General features: G+C 36.9%; 1 protein-coding gene across 1 annotated transcript in view; it reads right to left on the bottom strand.

Annotated features, from left to right (window-relative positions):
• LOC129775208 (uncharacterized) overlaps positions 1-21,355 on the bottom strand; it is a 300,127-nt gene that overhangs the window by 232,605 nt on the left and 46,167 nt on the right. The window contains exon 3 of the mRNA XM_055779603.1: positions 8,684-9,621. Coding sequence (XP_055635578.1) covers positions 8,684-8,801 — 118 coding nt within the window. The 5' untranslated portion in view covers positions 8,802-9,621. The remainder of the gene's footprint in view (positions 1-8,683; positions 9,622-21,355) is intronic.

Raw genomic sequence — 21,355 nt, 5'->3', positions numbered from 1 at the left:
AAGATGGTAAAATTTTGATAATACTCTTAAACGGTATCACATTTACACACCATCGGAACGGCATGGGCGAAACAAAACAACAAGAACAATGAAAAAAAAAACACTTGGGAACGATTTCTCGGTGGTGATATGCCATTCCGGAACCGGTGTTGTATCGGGCCGATGCGGAGGTCTTCTAAGAAGGACTATTTAAATTTTCACATTCAAGTGCGACGAGGCTTGACTACTCGACTTGATTCTTCGCTTTCGACTTTCGTTTGGGCCGCTGTGGGAGGAGGAGGAGATGGCACCGACGAGAAGCCAGTCGGGATCAATTTGGGTTTGGCAGAGCCCTGCTGAAATTAGGACAAAGATGTAGCGCTCGGGGAATGGGGAAGACAGTGGCTCTACTCGGGAGGAAGTGTGTAAAGACTCTCCCGGCCGGACACCAACTTCCACAGGCGGATGAAAGAGCGGCATTTTAACGTAGCCTCCCACTTGATCCAAGTACCGAACATCGAACTGTTTGTACTTCGAGTTAGAGTTGTTTACTCTTCAACTTCCTTCGTTTCGATTCCAGAGGGGGCAGAGACGAATGAATGAGAGGAAGTTGGAGTTTCTCAAAACAGAATACTGTTGCGAAGCTGTGTCGAGTGCGTTCTTAGCTTCGAATAGACTGGCTCGGCAATGGCTTCAGGTTTCGGCGGTTGAAATTTAGTTTATCGGAAAGGTCGTTTTCGGGATAGAAGTTTTTGGGCCGGAGCTCAGAGTGAGGACACTTTCCCTGTTGGGAAAGTCCCCTGTGGTGATAATCTTGGAATTGAACCACGGTGGGGCCAAGTTTCCAGATTCGAAACTGTACTGCGATGCTGATGTGGCTAAAGCAGTGATTTAGAGTGACCCATCTTTCCTGCCTCATACGCTCACATTTTGCTCTAAATCCCACGGTGTCAATGATGCAAATTAGTGGTTTAACACTAGCACATCCCATCAATTCCGTAACCCATGTGTTGAATATATTTGACATAGGTATGCAATCATAAGCTTTAACCCGAAGTTGAATCAAACGCATGTTTTCAAAGATGAAGTGTGTTGTTATGTTACTATATCTCGATGATGGCAGACTTTTCTGGCCCCAAAAGTAAGCAATGCATTTGGTTGATAAGTGGTTTCAACAACAGCATGTCACATGCTTCACAGCACGCTAAAAATTATTCGAATTGACAACTCTAGACTACATCCTGTAATATAGTAATATAATAAAGTAATATAAAATGGATAAACTTCTGTAAATAAAAATGATTTGATGTCCGTTTCTCCCGATTTAATTCAAGAATTATGAATATCAGTTGGAAAACATTTAAATTGAAAATTCATTTATTTAGCGAACTTTTTATATCTATATAAATAAAAATGATTTGATGTCCGTTCATCACGATGTAAATCGAGAACGGTTGTCAGGTAAATAAAGGCGTGTCATTGAATTTTGTGCCAAGTCGTTTTGTGTGAAAACTAGAAGTTTCTGTTACTTTTCTTGATTTCAACCATTTTTGTGGATCTAAGTGATTTGAAAACATTGACAAATATGTGGTTTGTTGTGGGTGAGAGTATAAAAAAGGCTATTTTCATTGTATTTTACTGTTTGCGAGTGCAATTTCAGAGTATTTTTAAACGAAGCTGTAACTATCAGTATGTATAGAAACGATAGTTTTCAAATTTGAACTTATTTTTCGAAACAATTCTGAGAGATTTTTGTGTTTGGTGCAACTAATATTGTTTATTTCATATCAACGTTTAAGGTAATTCATCCATATGATGACTAAGTTAGTTTCCAAGTTTTTTCTTATAAGAGTCTAAAACAATAGAAAATTGAACGCACATTAACTCAAATACTATATTGAATCAACAATGCTATCTATTGGTTCATTTCAATGAAATTTTGTAGATTCATTGTAAATTTAATTCATGGGAAATTCAAATGAAGAAGTGGACCAGCGTTGTGTCCGCAATCTTCTTGTGAGACGACCCAACGTTGAAGAGTTGCAAATTTGATTGCATCAGCACAATGAATTGGCACTGGATTGGATCTTCTGCCATCCGATAATCAAGGCCGACAAAACGCCAGCTGGACAACACGCAAGGTATTTCAATGTGTCAACCATAGATGAAATTGCCAATGTCCTCCCGCGGTATTGTACTACAACGGCGAAATGATCCGTCGCAGCGCGTATTCGAAACGATTGTAACCCGAATGTAACAAATACCCGAATGCAACAGGTACCCCAATAGAAAATCTACTCAAATGCAACATTTACCCGAATGCAACCCTTTCAGGGTTCCCGGAAATTATTACATAAGAGTTATTTATGAACTTTCGACGTATTCGCAAATAATATCCGATTTGATAAATCAACGTTAAAAAAACAAAATGCTAACGCACCAACGTGCGTCAGCATTTTGGGAATGATTTGCTCCGAAAATCCGTTGTATTGGCTCTCGCATCACCTGGCATTGCTTCCACTTTATTAGAAGATGGCCGAACAATTCATTCTGCACTCAAATTGTCATTAAATTTGCAAATTTCAAACACTCCAACATGCAATATTTCTAAGAATTGTGCTATGACAAAAGTGTAACAAAACTGCAAATTGATTATATGGGACGAATGCAAAATGGCACAGAATAAGTAATTACAGCCATTGAATAGAACGATACAATATTTACGCAACAATCAAAATTTATATGGTACCGCAATGATCCCACAAGCCGGAGATTTTCGACAAACATGTGTCCGAAGTCATCGAGTTTATGGAGATGCGTTAAAACACTCCAACTGTTGGAAGTACACGCAGCTTGCTTGTATATTATTTATTTATTCTTTGTTTTTAAGAGGCTTTAAATTGCTTGTATATGCCGATTCCCCCAGATACATTGGGTTTGAAGTCCGTGTTAGGGAGACACATTCATTCCGTTATGCATATATTAGGGTGCCAATGAATGTATGGAAAAAAATCAACCCTAAAATTTCCAAAAGTTACCTCATTAAAAAATGTCACCATTTCGAAAAAAACACCTTATGCGGAATATCAGCTCAATCGGACTCAAGGGAGAGTGGCGCAAAGAGGTCAAAGTTTGTTTTTTTTTTAAATCGAAAAATCACCCAAGGGGAGAAGTAAGGAGAATCGGAGTTTTCGAAAAAAAAATTCGATGCCAAATGTCTTAAAATTGCATGAACGTCGGGTCTACTACAATCTCCAATAATTTTTTTTTGTCAAAAATCGACACTCTGGGACTTTCGGATTACGATACAAAACGTATGGTTTTGGGTGCCAATAAAAATAATTATCTCGATTTTTCATTCGGAAATTGCTGCGTATTGTTGATTTGCACGATTATATACCCTATGCAAAGTATTAGCTCAATCGGACTTCATTTACTAGTGAAGCAGACGTTAAAATTTGTGTTTTTTGAATTATCACCGGAAATCGGGGTTATCAAAAATTTGTTTGATGTCAAATGTCTCATAATTACATGGTCAACACAAATGTTTTATAAATTTTTACGTTTCAAAATGATATTTAGAAAATTCCACTATCGATTCGCAAGTAACGACGTGGGCCAAACGAAAAGATCATTGTCGGTCCCTTATTTCGGCCGGGGCTTAACGTGTTAACGGATGACGTTGATTCTTAATTTTAAAAAGTTTTGTTTTCGAAACAACATAATATAGTTTCTATAGAATAAGAAGGTATTCATATTAGTTATGAATCACAGAATTCTACAAAATCATATTATACTTGTTCAAAATTAGTAAATTTGAATTCCGGACACTTTTTTTCAAATCATATTTCGAATTCCGGGCACATTTTGTCAGCAGCTTTTCTTTGAGAAAAATTAGTTATTGATTTTTTAAGCCTTGTTCATTGTTTCATTGTTAGTCAACTATAATCTTAAACCAAACATCAAACATCGAAAATCATTGCTCCATTCTTTATAGAGTTTGTAACATACTCTTATGCAAAAAGAAATTTCATCGCCATCGTTTGATTTGTCCGGATTTAAATCATCTTCTAAATGTGTTTTGTGAAACACAAATATTTGTTTTGATTTTTTAAATTTTTTGTCAACAGCTACTATGTTTGATACTACCTTAAATTTAAACGATAGTAACTCACATTAATCCAACATTCCAAAAAGGTTATAGTTTTGGTATGGTATTGAATATCAAGAAAAAGTGTCCGGTTTAAAAAGCCATACGGATCCCAAAGCATTATGGTATAGTGTTACGGAACATCAATCAACCTCGACTTTGCAATGGCACCGGGCTCGCAGTTGAAAAAGCTCATGAACAATGTCATTGAAGCGACAATTTTAAAAGGAACATACAAAGATTGAGACGTTTTGACAGTGATTAGAAATTTGTGACATAAACCTCGAATATCCATGCTTCTCGCATGGACAGCTTTGTGTCGAATATTCAAGTTTCGAAAAACAATCGGCATTATAAATATTTGCTCTTGACGGCAAAACAAAAAATATTGTGTACCATAAAGCATTGCAATATGTTTCGTGCTTCTGGATTGAGATTTGTTATAAATAAAATATTTTGGTTGGTTGTGAATCACATTTACTTTGATTCGTTTGTGAAAATAGATAACGTGAGTATTCTCTCAAGTCTTTTTAGAAAATATTTTTCAAAAATTTAAGTAAAATTATTTGATTGATTGAAATTATGTATTTCTTGATTATTGTGTTTGAGAGACTAAGAATAATTCAAAATTTTATGCATATCTTGAGCATTTTTCTTCCTCCTATAAGCGACAGCTCTCTCAGTTCATCGAGAATTTACAATGCATCGTTTAGTTGAATTTGAGGCAGTATGAAGTATGCTAGGTGAGCTAGTATAAAATATATAACCCAGTTGCCCGAGACCCCGAGTCTTGTGTTGTAGAAATATTTCATTAATTAGCTTTTTGCTAGTTGCAAACCACTTGGCATGAGCTCCGTTGAAGGTGAAAGAGAAGAATAGTGCTAAAAAATCAGGGCTTCGCTGTAGACTAATTAAATAAGCACTAATTGCGGCGTACCTGAGCGAGGAAACTGAAAGCATTTTATTTTATTTTTTGTGCTCGGATATACGTTGCAAAAAGTCGGAAAAACGTTGTTTTTTCATTCTATTTCGTTGTTGGATCGTAAAATATTATATCAGGTTAGGTCATATAAAATTGGAGCATTAGAATAGCCCTTTTTTGTAACCGCGTTGAGCGTTTGAAAACATTTGAGAGCATTTTAAAGCAAATGACCTATTCCAGCGTGACATGAAAACGTTTTGACCAAGTGAAAACGGGTTTTTTTTTCTCGTTTTCATGTATAAATCTCTCGATTTCATGATGTTTAAGAGAAATTGAGAAAATTTCCTACAGGAATCTTTAGTTGGGGAGTATTTAACGGTTGAATCCGCTAGTTACACGACCGATACTTTTGTGACGTGACAATGCCTGTCATATTGCGGTTTTCGACATTCAAACATAAATGTTGTGTTTTCAGTTCTATTTCAAAACATAAAAATAAACTTTGTTGATTTGTCAACTAAGATGAACGTGGATTCCGGTATATTCAGTTTTCTAAAAAAACACGCAAAAACTTTGCAAAAATCGGTATGCATTTTGTGACGTGACAACGCGGTGTGTGCAAAACAAACAGTCTCCACGGAGCGTTGTCACGTCACACAATCCATAAGTTGTATCAAATAAGAATTTTACCGTATTGTAGTAAGCTATATACTATTTTTTATGTTTTTCAATACGCTGAATACTTCTCCTCTAAGATCTCCCCTTCCCCTTCCATAAGTCTATCCTATAGGGGAAAGTGGTCCTTATCCGACAGGTTGTCCTGATCTAAGGAACGGTGATTCCAACTGAATTTCCAGTAGTGTCAAATGATAGGTGTCACAATGCTGTCAATTTGATAATATGATGACTGGCTCTCTTGAATCTAGTGTATTAGCACCATTTTGCGTTATCATTGCTTCAAAAACAGAAAAAAAAATCTTTGATCTGTATGGAAAATTAATTCAATGTTCTTTTAGATTGCGATATATTACAAAACAAGGCAATTTTATTTGCTTATGGTATGTTCATCAAAATAAGTTATATAAATTGAATCTTCCTGTTACTTCTAGTACACGGTGTGCCGTTATTTGGGAAAAGTCGGGGTGGTCCTAAACCGAGCCCCAGTATTTACATCGTGCTTGTTTAACACGTTCACTCTGGCACTCGCAAACAATGGCTCACATAAACCTGGTTCATCGAGTGACGCTCACTACCGGGGGAACGCATTTGATTTTGGTATCAGAAACTTTTGATAAACTCTTTGTATGTATCCGTGTGCATGTGCGCGTACCCGTGTAAGGGCGTTTATGTTTGCGTATTAACCCTTTGCGGTCGTTTGTCTGCGATATTCGACTTCCATTGGTAAGACACTCGTACTCAATGGCCATATCGTATGAGTTTTCCTTTTTTGTTTTGGTTTTCAATACTATCATCATCATCATATATCGTTGACAAAACATAGGATACAGATCATTTGTATGTTTTGAAACGTAACTGTAATTAATTAAATTAATCATTAATGTTCAACATTCCGAAGCAGTAAAAAGTTAGTTGTTGGCAAGTCACAAAAGTATTTGACTGACAATAAGCCAATCTAACTATTAAATATTCTCCAATTGATGATTCTTGTTGGAAATTTTCTCAATTTTACCATAACATCGTTTAATTTTGTGTGTTTTATGCATGAAAACGCAAAAGAAGTCAACATGTTGTTACGTGACGCTGGAATGGATCGTATACTTTTCGTGACGTGACAACAACTTCTGGAGTCAGTTGATACTCTCCAAATTGTGAACCAATCTTAACCAAATTTTGTGGGTTGTTGTTCCTCATTGTATGCTAAGAGAAACCCAAGTATAAAAATGTATGTTCATCTGATAAACTAAAAAATGCTCTATTTTTGTGACATGACAACGCTTCAAAATACCTGTTTTTCAAATGCTTGTTTCCCATAAATTACAAAATCAAACCTAGGTCTACCCACGGCTCTTCAAACAAGTATTTAATCACCCATTTGATGGTATATAGACATTGAAGTTTCGTTTAGCAAGTGCAGAGATATCACAAGAAACATACAAATAGTGGAAATCCAGAATATTTTAAATATAATTATGTAGTTTTTTGAGATCGCCTTTCTCAAAGGTTGCTGCATTTAAATAAATTTGTTACAAAAAAAAAAAATGATATAACTAGTGCTTATTCAAATAACGTTTTCAATTTTCTACTAAAACTAGATTTAAAATTCGGTTCTCTGGTGCATAACATCATGGAATGGGTTTACTGACTTTTGTGGTGAAATAATTCCAGTGTGAGTGAAATCTTTTACATTTGTTTGGAAAACAATTCACGCTAATGAATGAATGCGCCAGCTCTCGGCTCAGTTGTTTAGATGTTGAAACAGTCGATTGGCAATCATGGTTCACAAATCGGCCAAAACTATTGCGCCTTTTCTCTAATGCCCACCTGTTATTCAATTGTCTGATTACTATACATTTGATTCCAATGTCGAACCCCATTCAACGGGAGCATATTTGCACCGCTATAAACCGTGGTTTTCAGCCAGCCATTACCGTTTCAGTTCCTCCGGAAACTCCAATCGCATGCAACGCATTTTGTTCATGAAAGGTTGGCGAAATATGCCCCAATCACCCTACAGCACAATTTGGGTTCTACCAGTTGTATCTGTCTGTTTAGTGAGCATGGTTTCCATTGAGTTGCTCTTAATGTGGTACACGGGGGGATTCGGCAGATGGCTGTTGAATTTTGCAGTAAATGCGTTTTACGTGTGGCGGCTGCTTATTTGGCATAGTTAGATGCTTTCCGAATAGATCATCGCTCAAAAGACTGCGAGATTATGTGGTATTGCCAACCTTCATCAACCCACGAGCCTGATGCAGTTCCAGTCAGCAGCTCTGCCATCGGTCACACTCCGGTGAACCGTGAATGATGCCTCAAACTGTACCATCGCTAGATGGGGAATGCAATAACTTTTGAACTTTGATACTTAGATTTAGCAATCATGAGCTTTGTCCGACGAATAATCCGTCGACGAATATGTAGTTGGATTCTAGCACAGTGTTTAGAAGTATTTTCTAAAAAAAAAACTGATCATTTGATTATTTCCAATAAATGGTAGGATGAAAAGAAGGATTGCACTGAACTGAATAATTAAAAAAAAAATCAGAAAAGACTAAAGGCCTGTTCTTTTTCTCAACATTTTTAGCTTGTGTCAATGATTCTAGGTGCTGATGATTTTGGTAGTCGATGCTGATGTCTTTCTGTACATAGTTTAAAGTGTCTTTTTTATTATTATTATAATTAGATAATCGATAATTATCAAATTAAAATAAAAACAAAAAAGCCATTATAAACTATGTAAAGAAAGATATCAGCATCGACTACCAAAATCATCAGCACCTGGAATCATTGACACAAGCTAAAAATGTTGAGAAAAAGAACAGGCCTTTAGTCTTTTCTGAATTCAGCAGCTGAAATCATTAACACAAACTGAAAATACTACAAATAAATACCGAAGTAATAGCGAATGTGTGATTGACGTGAATTAGCTGACGGTTGATTCAGTCCGGACTCACCTGGTATAATGGTGCACAATCCGATCAGCAGACAGGTTGTCAGTGTCAGGTTCCGCTCCGGCCGTCCTCGCAGCACTGTAGACGGATGTATTCCGCCCAAATAAGCACCTTGCTTCATCCTGTTCCACTCTAGCACTTCCTGCTTGCTTCCGAATCGGCGCCCGTTGTTCGGGACTTTTAATTAACTTTTCTCTATCGCGATTCGGGCGGTGCGTATTTTTATTTTGTTTCACCTAGCGTTTTTTTTTTGTTGATTTTTTTTTCAAAATGCACAGTGTGTATGTGTGTATCAGTATGAAGTTTGATTCCGCGTGAAAATTGCTACCCAAGCGACTCAATTTATCGGATGGAAAGCCGCTCTTTGATGAGACAACTCTTTTGTGTTATGTTGTGTATTTTTTTCAGCACTGGGAGTATTTTACCCAATTTTTCATCCGATTCAGACGGATTTAATTGACACATACACACCAATGTAATTGCACTGTTTACAAAGTAATTTATCGCGATCAATTATTATTCTCTCACTTTCCCCCGTAGTCCCACGCATAAAAGTTCGAGGATTTTTTCACACCCTATCGATTCCTGCCACTCTGGTGGTATCGGAGGCTGAATGTTTAACATACTTCATCATATTAATGGATGTCATCATTCATCTCGGTTGTAGTATCTCCCCCGGTGATTCTGCCAACAATAGGCGGAAAAGCGATGCAACAGTTCGTCCAATCCAATCGATGTAATGAAACTGCCTCGATAATCCGCCGATAAGCTTCCCTGGATCCTCGTTTCGATGGTGTTGTACTGTGGTTAGGGCTGGTGTCATCGGCAGCGGGAACAGCGGGTGAAGGATCAACTTCGTATTCTACGGTGAGGATTTTATTTTGCCGGTTCGAGAATTCGGGTGGATGACGTTTGATTCGGCGATAAACACGAGTGATTAACTGGAATTAAACAGGATGGTGCGTGTTATTTTTTTTCTTTCTAGGCTGTTTATTGAAAATTTTCGACAATTAATATCATGCTCATCAAGTCATCAAGTTTTATGGATTGGGAATTAAATTTATAGCTAAAAATATTCAATGATAATTTATTATCAATTCTGTCTAGCAAAAGCACGCATTGTTATTACAGTAGTGGTACCAATTATTTTCTTGGGTTCATACTGAAACTTTTACATTTGTTTTCATTGAAAATTAACCAGCCTATTCACTAAAAGTTTTCCTAATTTTTTTTTGAGTATTAACTTATTGGGAACGGGCCAGCAATTGGCTGGATCAGACGCATTATCAGCTTCGAAAATCATCCCAATTGCCCTCAATTCCGCCCAATCGGGAAATATTGGGTTATTGTCCAGCGGAAATTGGGAAAGAGTATCAAAGCGACTCGGGATGACATGAAGGGAGACATGAAGAGATCGTGGAATAAAACCTGAGCGGCCATCAGGTTGCCCAGAACAGAGATATATATTTTTTTAATTTTCAATGTGCGTTATTCCACGTGAACATCTATTACCATTTTCGCTCAATACCGTCTATGGGAATTTTAAGTGGACTAACTACATCTAATAAAATAGTCACTGCAGAACGTATGAGATTTGTTCGACTGTTCCTACATCTAAACCAGCGTTGCTAGAAAGCATTTTGTTTTCGGCAGAAACCACGTCTTTTCGTGTCTTGTAGTGTCGAATAAGCAAATAAAATCATCTGTCCCCCAACGCTTTACAATGTTTGTATGTATGGAAGCAGACATCTCTTTCTTTTTTTCATCTTTTTTTGAGATTGGACCCAAAAAAAAGTCTAAACGACGCCAACGGGAATCAAACCAAGGCCGGCCGGAATGCAAGACTGTTTCACACAACCACGCTATCCACATAGCTAATGATGCTGTTGCGTAAACGCGTGACAATATTACATCTCATTACAAATTGAAGTTGGAAAGTGTTTTCGAATTTTACCATTAGAAAATACTTTCCAGCATAAAAGAGATCTATATCCATCTCTATCTGGGCCACTCCTCTAATTTACTTCAATCTTTAAAAAATCGGCTAGAAAAAATGGCTGAACGTATCAATATGAAACGTTCACAGATGTTCAGGGAATACACTAGGCTAAAAAATTAGAACTACTGCGGTATTTGCAGAATTACAGTGAATTTTGTTAAGCACTACAAAAATCGTGTTTTTGGCAGTTTTTGAAATTTTTTGTTTCGTCAAAGAAACAAATTATCCTTGAATAGAATTTATTGGAATTTTCAAAACTGCCTTTTGATTTGCGGTGCAATGATTGGTTATTGACTTATTCATCATCAAAGACCAAAGGGTAATTTTCATTCAAACTGGAACATCTCTGTGTGGGAAGGTCCTACAGGAACATTCTTGGAACCAAATGAAAGCTGGTTAATAAGGTTAATTAGATTTGCTGTTCATATGGTTAGCATTAGTCCAGAATATTCTTGAAAAAACAAAGAAAAATCGATTTTTCGTTGCTTCCCGATATTGTTGCCCGCTACACTTACACACACACAGATGAAAATATGTACGTAAAATATTCTAATACCCGAAAGTTGTAGCTTCAGAATGAAGCGCATCATATCGATTTGCATCGATTTTTCACGAAGCTATAGTATGTCAAAAATCACTCAACATGTTCCACTTCACACTTTTTTTTTGTCGAGTGTATTATATAAATGCTTACCAAATACCTTACCAGAGAGTCTTGACATTCTCTGTTATTTTTAGGCTCATTTAATGTAATACATCAAAAAATCAATTTTGGGTGTAATGTCCTCCAACATTTTCTAATTTTTGGTATCAAGTTCTTCAACCTCATGAATAATTTTGTTCGGTTTGGACGGTTGAATCATTTGAATATTGTGTAAACAAAATACTTACATCACCATAAAAGAGATTTGGGTTGGGTTGAAAATATATATATTTTTGATGCCAAATAAAAAATTAAATGAATATTCGTCACATTCCCCGTATTTTTAACCGAAAGTACTCAAAAGTCAATTGCATGAAAGATACTTCACTGATGGGTCTCGCCTCAATGGATCCACTGGCTTCGGTGTTTTCAATGAAAATTCGAGCGCCTTCCGTAAACTGCAGGAACCTTGTTCCGTTTATGTTGCTGAGCTGGCAGCAATCGACTTCGCATTGGGGATGATCTCCAACAACCTTGCAGACCATTACTTCATTTTCTCGGATAGTCTCAGTTCGCTTGAGGCTCTCCAGTTGATGAGAACTAGTAGGCACCCATCTTATTTCCTCACAAAAGTGAGGCTGCAGATGAGTGCACTGATCGAAAGATCTTATAAGATAGCCTTTGTATGGGTCCCCTCTCATTGCTCAATTCCTGGCAATGAGAAGGCGGACACTCTAGCAAAGGTGGGTGCCCAGGATGGCGAATTGTTTGATAGACAGATTTCATACGATGAATTTTTCCAATTACTGCGTCAGAGTTCCCTCTTGAGTTGGCAAACCGATTGGGATACTGGAAGTCTTGGGCGGTGGTTATATTCAATTATTCCAAATTTTTCTTCGAGAGAGTGGTTCAAAGGTTTGGACGTAAGTCGTGACTTCATTCGTGTAATGAGTAGACTTATGTCCAACCACTACTCGCTAGATGTGCACCTCCACAGAATAAATCTTGTTCAAAACAATGTTTGTCGGTGTGGAAACGGTTACGATGACATCGATCACGCAGTTTGGCAATGTACGGATAATTACGCAGCCAGAGAGTACCTTTTGAATGCCCTTGAGGTCCAAGGAAGACAACCCTATGTTCCTGTCAGAGACGTGTTGGGAACTCGCGACATCTGCTATATGCAGTCGATCTATATGTTTGTGAAACGGTCTAGTATAAGAATTTAATGCTTTTGTGTTGTTTTTTCTTTTTCGTTATTAGTTTGTTTGTCTTGTCCCCTTATCTCACCGTCGCCCACCCTCGACAGCTAGTCGAACACCAGATGCTATCCCTGGTCATTATGCACAATGCTACAGTGCGTGCGGCAACCCTCGGTTGAGACAATGATACCTCATATCCATATCCCTAACCTGACCCGTCCCACAAAAATTGTTGCCCCTCTAACCTCGAGTAAACCGCGAGTAATCGGTCGAAAGCTACTAAACATAGATTTAAGATGAAATTTTTGTATAAACAAAACTTGAGTTAGCGGCTCCGCAAAGCTTATGCGATTGAGCCTTACAAATAAACGAATTGAAAAAAAAAAGAATATTCGTCACAAAAACATATGTTTTGCTACACCCTAAACACCGAGCGGTGTGAAATCTACATCATGACATAATATACACAGATACATATTCGATATCGGTGTATAAACAAATGACAAAAATTAGTCGAATCGTTTCGGAAGAGTTCGACCACAAACACCGTAGCACGAGATTTTCAGATATAAAATGTTAAAAATATCAGATTCAAATATTTCGAAAGGTGTCGCCTTATTTACAACATTTGTAGTACTGTAAAAAGTATATTTAATTTGCTGGTAAGGTTTTGAAAATCGAGTAACGCTTTGAGCCCCGCGTCGGTCCCTAGGGGCTGACGTTGAGCTTTTTGGTTGGAAATCGCTGACTTTTTTTTTATCTGCATTATAGTGATTTTGAACTCAATTTGGCTGGTTCGTCACTTTTACTTCCATTTTTGGAAGAATGTCGGGAGTGAGAATTGAACTCGTGACCTTTAGCGTGAGAGGCATGGATGTCACCACTACGCCAGATCGCCTCCATGAAATCGCTGAGTGACTGGGACTGACAGTTACAAAATAAGAAAATAAAAATATATACGGTTTCTTTTCGGATGTTTTACAATATTTGATTACTTTCTAGTTGAATTTCCGACTGTTCTATTTTTATACAAAAGGTATCTTTAGGAGCTGGACACTGATATTGTGCAAACATGTGTTAAGCAATACAGAAGACACATTTTTTTACAGTGAGTATTTTCGACAAAATCGAAAAACAAATCCAATTTTCTGACCATCCTCAATCTGTATAGTGTACCTTCATGGAGAAATTATAGAAGGTTCTTTCTCAGGCATTGTCGCACTACTAACATTTCATCAAGAAATTTATTCGCTTCACCACTTTCCATAGCCGCAAAAAAGCTGCGGTCGATTTTTTTAGGTGATTTTTGAAATGCTGTAACTTAGTGAAAAACTAGCGCATGAAAATGGGATGCAAATCATTTCGAAGCATAAAATTTCAGTTTTGGAAAATTTGACGAAAATAAAATTATCTTGGTGTGTAGGTGAAGTGAACAGAAATATCGGGAAGAAATAGAAAAAAAGTCAATTTTTCTATTTTTTTAAATCTATTATTTTCCAAAGATATTGCGGACTAACAAATTTCAACTAAATCAATAGCAAGCACAAATAAACCACGTTAAGCCCCACGTCGGTCCCTGGGGACTGACACTGAAATGTCCGTCTTTTTTTGCGTTGATCTGCCGATCTCACCGGACTGAAAGCAGATTCGGATAGTGTCGACATTGGGAACGGCAACAACAAAGTAACAAAATCATATTTAAAAAAGCCCACAATGGTTTCGCTGGGACTGACACGGGAAAAATGAAAAGTTTATTATCGGTCCCCTAGCTCGGTCGGGGCCCAACGTGTTAACCTTATGAACCAGCTTTTATTTGGTACCCATAATGTTCATGTAGGACCTTTGGATTTTTTTTGAATAAAAAATTTTCCCTTCGCATGATTGTTTAATAAATGAGGGGCTTAGAATGAAAGGGGTGTAAGTGATTTGATCGATTTCTCTACATCGACTCTCTCTTTTGGTCATAACTTAGCTGCAAATACATTCCCAGCTATATTTGACAATGTGAAATATAGATCAGAACCTTAACTATCGGATTATATAGTAAACTTAAATTGGGACGTTTTTGTAGTTGAGTTATTTACTAAAGAAAAAGTTAATGAAGAGAAATCGATCAAGTCACTTACACCCCTTGCATTCTAGGCCCCTCAAATAATAGTCGCGCCGCAATTCAAAGCTTTGAAAACTCCAATAAATTCTGTACAAGGATAATTTGTTACTATGACGAAAAAAAAAACTATTTATTAAAAATTTATTGTGAAAATTGGAAAAGTTGAAAATTATAAGAAAATTAATAAAATTTCATATATACATAATAACAAACAACAAACAATATTAAAAGCCTATTTACTAGAAAAAAGGTAATAAATTATTTTTATACAATTTATTTTTAATATCTCGAGAATGGCTGCATTTAGAAGGTGATTGATAAGAAACTTTTTTGTTTTAAATCACATCAGGATTCATAATTTGTGCCTAAAAATGATTGTTAATGAACAAAAATTCGAAGTTTCGAAAACGTCACAAATAGTTTTATCATCTTGGAATCATTTTTTAAATTTTCTTCATGACTTCTATTTTAAGCTTAAGCATGTATATTAAACAAACGATATATCAGTAAGGAAGAGTAGTACATTTTCTGTTATTTTTGGGCTCATTTAATTATAATAAATCGGGATTGCAAAACATTTGCTAAAAACTAATTTTGGGTGTAGTTCCGTTTAACAAGGATTCCACAGATATGCAAATGACTGTAAATTTCCCATTCCAGTAAATCGACTATCTAAGTATCGTTCCCTGATTTTATTGTGGTATTGATGTGAATGTTGACGTTGATCTCATAAGATGTAAACACCAATTTAAGATTAATAATTGATCAAAATCAAAGCCAAAACATTACATGTCACCAAGGTTATGCGCGAAGAAATACTCCGGTTTTTCTATAGATTTCACTAGTATCCCTCAAAACCATCGAGATTTTTTTTCATCGGAAAAGATCTCTTGCAGTTTAAATATACAAAAAATAGCGATGATAAATGACAATGTAAAATGTTGTTTACATTTAGCCGTTGTCAAGGTCAGAGGAGCGTTGTCGATGGGAGGTGGAACAAAAATAGAATCGCGTCTGGCTGCAGTGCGTGTTCCGAGAAAAAGATGCATACTGAGTACGCTACGAGCATTGGCGATAAGAACGCAAATCTCGTTTACTGTTCTCGCGAGAACAATGATGAATCATAAACCAACCATTTTCAGGTGCTTCTACAAAACCAAGAAAATCATCTGCCATCAAAAATTTCTACTAAAAAGTTATTTGAAAAATGTTGATCCTTTCTAGAATAATATCGTATGTAATAAAAAGCGAAATGATTTTTATACTTTTTTTTGTTCGGACTTATGAACTTTCTCAGTTTATTCGTCTCTAGCCTTAAAAAAACAATTAGAACAATAGAAAACTAAACCAAACTCTCGGCATTGAGAAAGTCATATTGAAAGCCTCACTGCTGTCTAGTCGCAATCTCTGGCTAACTGGTGAATGGTGAACTAGTTTTTCCCATAGATCATTCAATTTTCGTGAATTCGAGCATTCTTTCAGGGTTAAAAGTGTCAAAATCCAGCGCATTTCAAGCCAGATGCGAAGAAAGTATTTTTCTGCAGTGGGAGCTGTGTTTTTCGGTTGAAAACTCAAGGTGAACGTAGCTAACGATGGACATTATGTTGTTAGCCAAGATGAGCAGTGTCATTTTTCTCTGATGCGACAAAGCAAATGAAATCAATTTTCCACAACATCTGTGCACTATCGAGAAACTATAGTGCTGAGAACTTCTTGCTGAGAAACCTCTGCTCGAGTGTCTCACATCTAAACAAAATATAGCACTCATCGACGAATGTGACGCCATTAGCAATCCGGCAATCCAAAGCATAACATTCCTGGAAAGCTATCGTCGGCTCCCGTCACTTGACTATGAGAATTGAACCTGAGTTTGCACTTTGACTATCTATCCTGGTGTACATTTGAAATTTCTAGGAACAAATATCAATTCATTCAATTTATTTACATACAAACCCCCGGTAGGGGCCACGATTTCACACCCCTCCCCCGCAGATGATTTGTGGCTGTGGATGCTTGGCTAGTGGTTTTCAATTTGTCTACATGGTGGAAGAGCGCAAATTTCACGATCCCGCTCGAAAGTGATACGATGCGTTCGGTGTGGGAAGGAGATCCATTGAAAATTGATAAGAGCCAGCCAACGGAACGCAGGTCAAACCAACTGACGATGGCCACATCTCGTCAAGCGATGGATGTTTTGTGAGATATTTGATTGAAATGGGAACTATTCGTGAAAGCATATATCCTTTCCACGGTCCAATAACGAAATCATTGGAGCTAATGAAGTTAGTAGCAATTGAAATGGGGATATTGATGAGTGGTTCTAATTCGAATGTTGCATACTATTCAAGCGTCGTATTTGTCTATCCACTTTCGAGCTAACGTTTACTCAAAACGTACGTTGGGATTGGGTTCGCATGCTTGCGGCTTATGTACGATCTCGGCAGCCGATCCGGGCGGCGGTCCATTGTTTTCTTATGCTGGAGAAACTTTTCCACAGTCGCACATACACAGATGTATGTATACAAATCCATCGCATAAGAAGCCAGCGTAATTCAAAGTGCTTAGATAAGGAAGGACTGTAAGCAAATAGGACTGTGTGGAAGGATTATTTGAATAGTGGTGGAAGATAGTTCGGAATGTTCACGGCCATTCAAATGGGAGTGAGAGCACACAACTCTGGATTTGCTAGAGTATGATGTGTTTACAATGTTGGAACACGTCAAAACGGGTCTGTGGATTAGGATTTGCGACGCTCGGATGGATTTGACTTGAACTGTTACGTTCCTGCTACGAGGAGTGACAGCCGAAGGGACGAAGTGAAAATCTCGGAATGGCATACCGGCTCTTAGCTCTCTCACTCCATCTCGAGCATCGTCGAATTAGAATGAACGGGATTTACGATTGAGTCTGAGTGCTTATGGTTCTTTGATGCTGACGAGCTTGATAGAAAGCTACTTGTTGACGAGAGGAAATCTACAGCAAACAGGCAGCATTACGCTTTGATAGGAATGTGGGATAATTTGTACAAATTGTTTTTCCGGTAGCTACAGCAACTCTGTGTTCTGTTTTCAATATTTGACTGAAGAAAAATGAATTAATGAATGAAAGAATTGAGTTAAAGAAATGCATATGTTAGTAAACATCATACGTATCTTGCCAGAAGTTTCGGATTTCGAGAAACCCGAACCAAGTAATAATTGTTTTTATAGAGACAATAAATTTCTAAACGTTGAAAACATGCTACGGTAACACTCATAGGGTTTGTAAGAATGTCATGGGTTCACATACAGATCGTTTGTTATGAAAGCTACTCACAAAGTGTATGACACACCATAAAAAGAGCTACGATTTTTTTTACGAAGGAAGATTTGCAAACCAATTGAATCTGACATTCACTAAGATTTGTGTGATATGCTACACATTACAATCCCACAGTATGTAAACAGTTTAAATTGTTGAAAATTTTAAAGCATTCCCATTCGAGTGCTTACCTAACCGTACTGTCAATAACAGGTGACTTATGAGTTGAGTTTGTTTTCAAATTGGCATTGTTCACTGCCAGAGGCGAATGAGCTGAGAAATTTTCATAATTCAAACCATGATCATCATTTTTCAAATCACAGTCTCCAGCAGTCTTTGTCAATGCTGATGTCAGACATAGCTGTTCTGTTCGATACAAAGGAAGAATGGAAAATAAATATCGCCCGCAGTTGTGCAATTTTATTCGGTGCAAGTACTGCGTTGATTTTCATGTCATCTGATGGAGAGTGCTTCTGTATTTTTGCACCACATTATCACTGCATTGGTACTGGGGTTTGATTTTAAGTGTTGATGCTTCTTCTCCGTCAAAACGAATTGGTATGACAATCACTTTCGGAAGATGAAAATCTTTGATAATTTGTATCTAAAAAATTATGAATCCTACCGAAATAGTGTCTTAAAAAGAGTTATGGAGTATTGATGTTCAAACGTGAAAAAATAGTACTTTTTTTATTTTAAAAAAATGTTAATTTTCAATATCTAAATAATAGTTTTCTTTTAATTTTTCATATGAAATAGAAGTCATGTAGAAATTTTAAACAATGAGTATAAGATTGTAAAACTATTTTTGATGAACTTTGTGAAACATCGAATTTTTATGAATTTTTGAAATTTCGAACTTTTGTAGGTTAACAATCATTTTTAACCACAAATCATGAATTCTGTTATGATTTAAAAAAAAGCTCTTCATAAATCTTCTTCTAAATGCAGCCATGCTCGAGATACAGTGCGGACTCGATTATATACAGTTTTTGATTTCTTTTCACTGTATATAATCAAATCTTGTATATAATCGAGCCAAAAAAAAATTTTTTTATTTATTTTTTTTGCATGTATTTTTCGATTTTTGAAAATAAAAGAGGAATTTGATTTTTGTTTCATCCCCTTAAAGCAGAAAACACCTTTCTCACTTGAAAAATAATTAATTCTCCAGATTATCTTAGGAGGTGATGGATAATCAAATTTGATGAAAAAAATAGTTCTCGAGTTATGCAGAAATTTGCGTTTCATTTATATGATAGCCCCCCTTAGATAGACAAGAGAAGTGTCGATTCTCCATAGAAACGTTTCGTGCCCCCTAAAATCTCCACATGCCAAATATGGCTCTATTTGCTTGATTAGTTCTCGAGTTATGCAGAAATTTGTCTTTCAGTTGTATGACAGCTCCCCCTTAGAGATGGGGTGGAGTGTCTAACCACCGTAAAAACATTTATTGCACCCTAAAACCTCCACATGCCAAATTTGGTTTCATTTGCTTGATTCATTCTCGAGTAATGCAGAAATTTGTGTTTCATTTGTATGGCAGCCCACCCCCCCTTAGAGAGGGGGGTGGAGTGTCTAACCACCATAGAAACATTTATTACACCCTAAAACTTCCACATGCCAAATTTTATTCCATTTACTTGATTAATTCTCGAGTTATGCAGAAACTTGTGTTTCATTTGTATGGCAGCCCCCCACTTAAAGAGGGAGTGGAGTGTTTAACCACCGTAAAAAAATTATTGCACCCTAAAACCTCCACATGCCCAATTTGGTTTCGTTTGCTTGTTTAACTCTCGAGTAATGAAGAAATTTGTGTTTCATTTGTATGACAAGCCCCCCTTGGAGAGGGGGGAGGGGGTGTGGAAATCGCATAAGAACCTTCGCCACAATGATGTGTTTGACAAGCCCAATTGCTGAGCACGCCGTGGAATCGAAACATTCGGGTCATCCTCCACACTGGCGGCAACAGCAGCAATATTTTCGGCCGAACGCACATTACGATGATGCACAGGTTTCACAATATCCGCTACGGATCCAGTTTGTTCGAATTTACGCACTACATTAGCGATTGTGTGCTCTGTAGGCCGTCCATGACGACCAAAATCCGTCCGTAATGCTCGAAAAACATTTGCCGGTTTTTCATCATTTTTATAGTATGATTTGACAAAATTAACACGATGTGCGATGCTAAAACGATCCATATTGTAAAATGGCAGACATTCAACTAACGATATGACGCATTGGTTGACAGCTATGTCAAACCGTTGTCAGCGCAGGGCTGTATACTTTCGAAAGCCCGAAATGGAAAACCCTGTATATACATTTTAGATATTGCAAATTAATTTCAAGCAAATTGAAGTTTTTTTTTGTATATTAAAAAAGTACTGAGAAAAAAAGTGTATTTTTTTCACGTTTGGACATCAATACTTTATAACTCTTTCCAAGACACTGTTTCGGTAGGACGTAGTTCTTGAGATATAAATTATAAAAGATTTCTCTTACTAAAATCGATACGCCTTTTTCAAAAGTTACACTTAAGTAAAAAAAAAAATCCCAAATGTTGTGGAATGCTCATAATTCTTCCAACCCAAACGGAATACAAACTTTCGTTCGAATCAAAAACACAAGTGTTTGAAATCTGTATTTTTAGTTCGATTTCATTCGTAATTGCACAATTTTACCTGCCCTGGCCAATCTCAGTTTATATTTTTCTACGTTCGTTCACGAGCATATTTTTCCGCCTCAGAATGCATTCTGCAGAATGCAGAATATTCATAGTATAAGTATAGTGCAGAACATGCAATGTCAGACTGAGGCGAAGCAGAAGATAAATATTGAATATTATTGATTTTATACAGATTGTGCATTGGCAATAAGGACACAAATCTCATCTGTTGTACTCGCGAGAACAAGGCTGAATCATGAATCACCCATCTTCAACTGATTTTACAAAATCACACATTGTTCCTATTAAGTTTGGTTGGTAACTTTTTCGACTAAAAAGTTATTTTAAAAATTTCGATGCATTCTAAAATAATATTTGAAGTAATCAAAAGTGAATTGATTATTAATTTTTTTGTTTGCTGGTAGGGAGCTTCTGCGAACTTACGAGCGTTTTCGGATTTATCGGTGTAATGATGATGATTTTTGAATAATAGATGCTTTCTCAGACTTTCTCAATCCATTCGCCTCTAGCCAATTCGGAAAACTAGACTAAATCAGACACTATTCGGAAAGCTTCGTTACCGCTGTCATCTGGTTACTAGCAGGATGACTGAGCTGTGTTCTTCAGTGGTAAAATGAAAGAAAAAGTTTGTCCCGCAGCGGATGCTGTGAACGTCGCCACCCCCGCACCTGATTCGGTTCGGATTTGATGCAGTTTTAAGTGTTTTTGGAACGTTTTATTTAGGAGCCATGG

Source organism: Toxorhynchites rutilus, chromosome 3 (assembly GCF_029784135.1).
Source record: "Toxorhynchites rutilus septentrionalis strain SRP chromosome 3, ASM2978413v1, whole genome shotgun sequence".
In the NCBI taxonomy this organism is placed as follows: Eukaryota; Metazoa; Arthropoda; class Insecta; order Diptera; family Culicidae; genus Toxorhynchites; species Toxorhynchites rutilus.
This window is presented reverse-complemented; position numbering and strand designations above follow the sequence as displayed.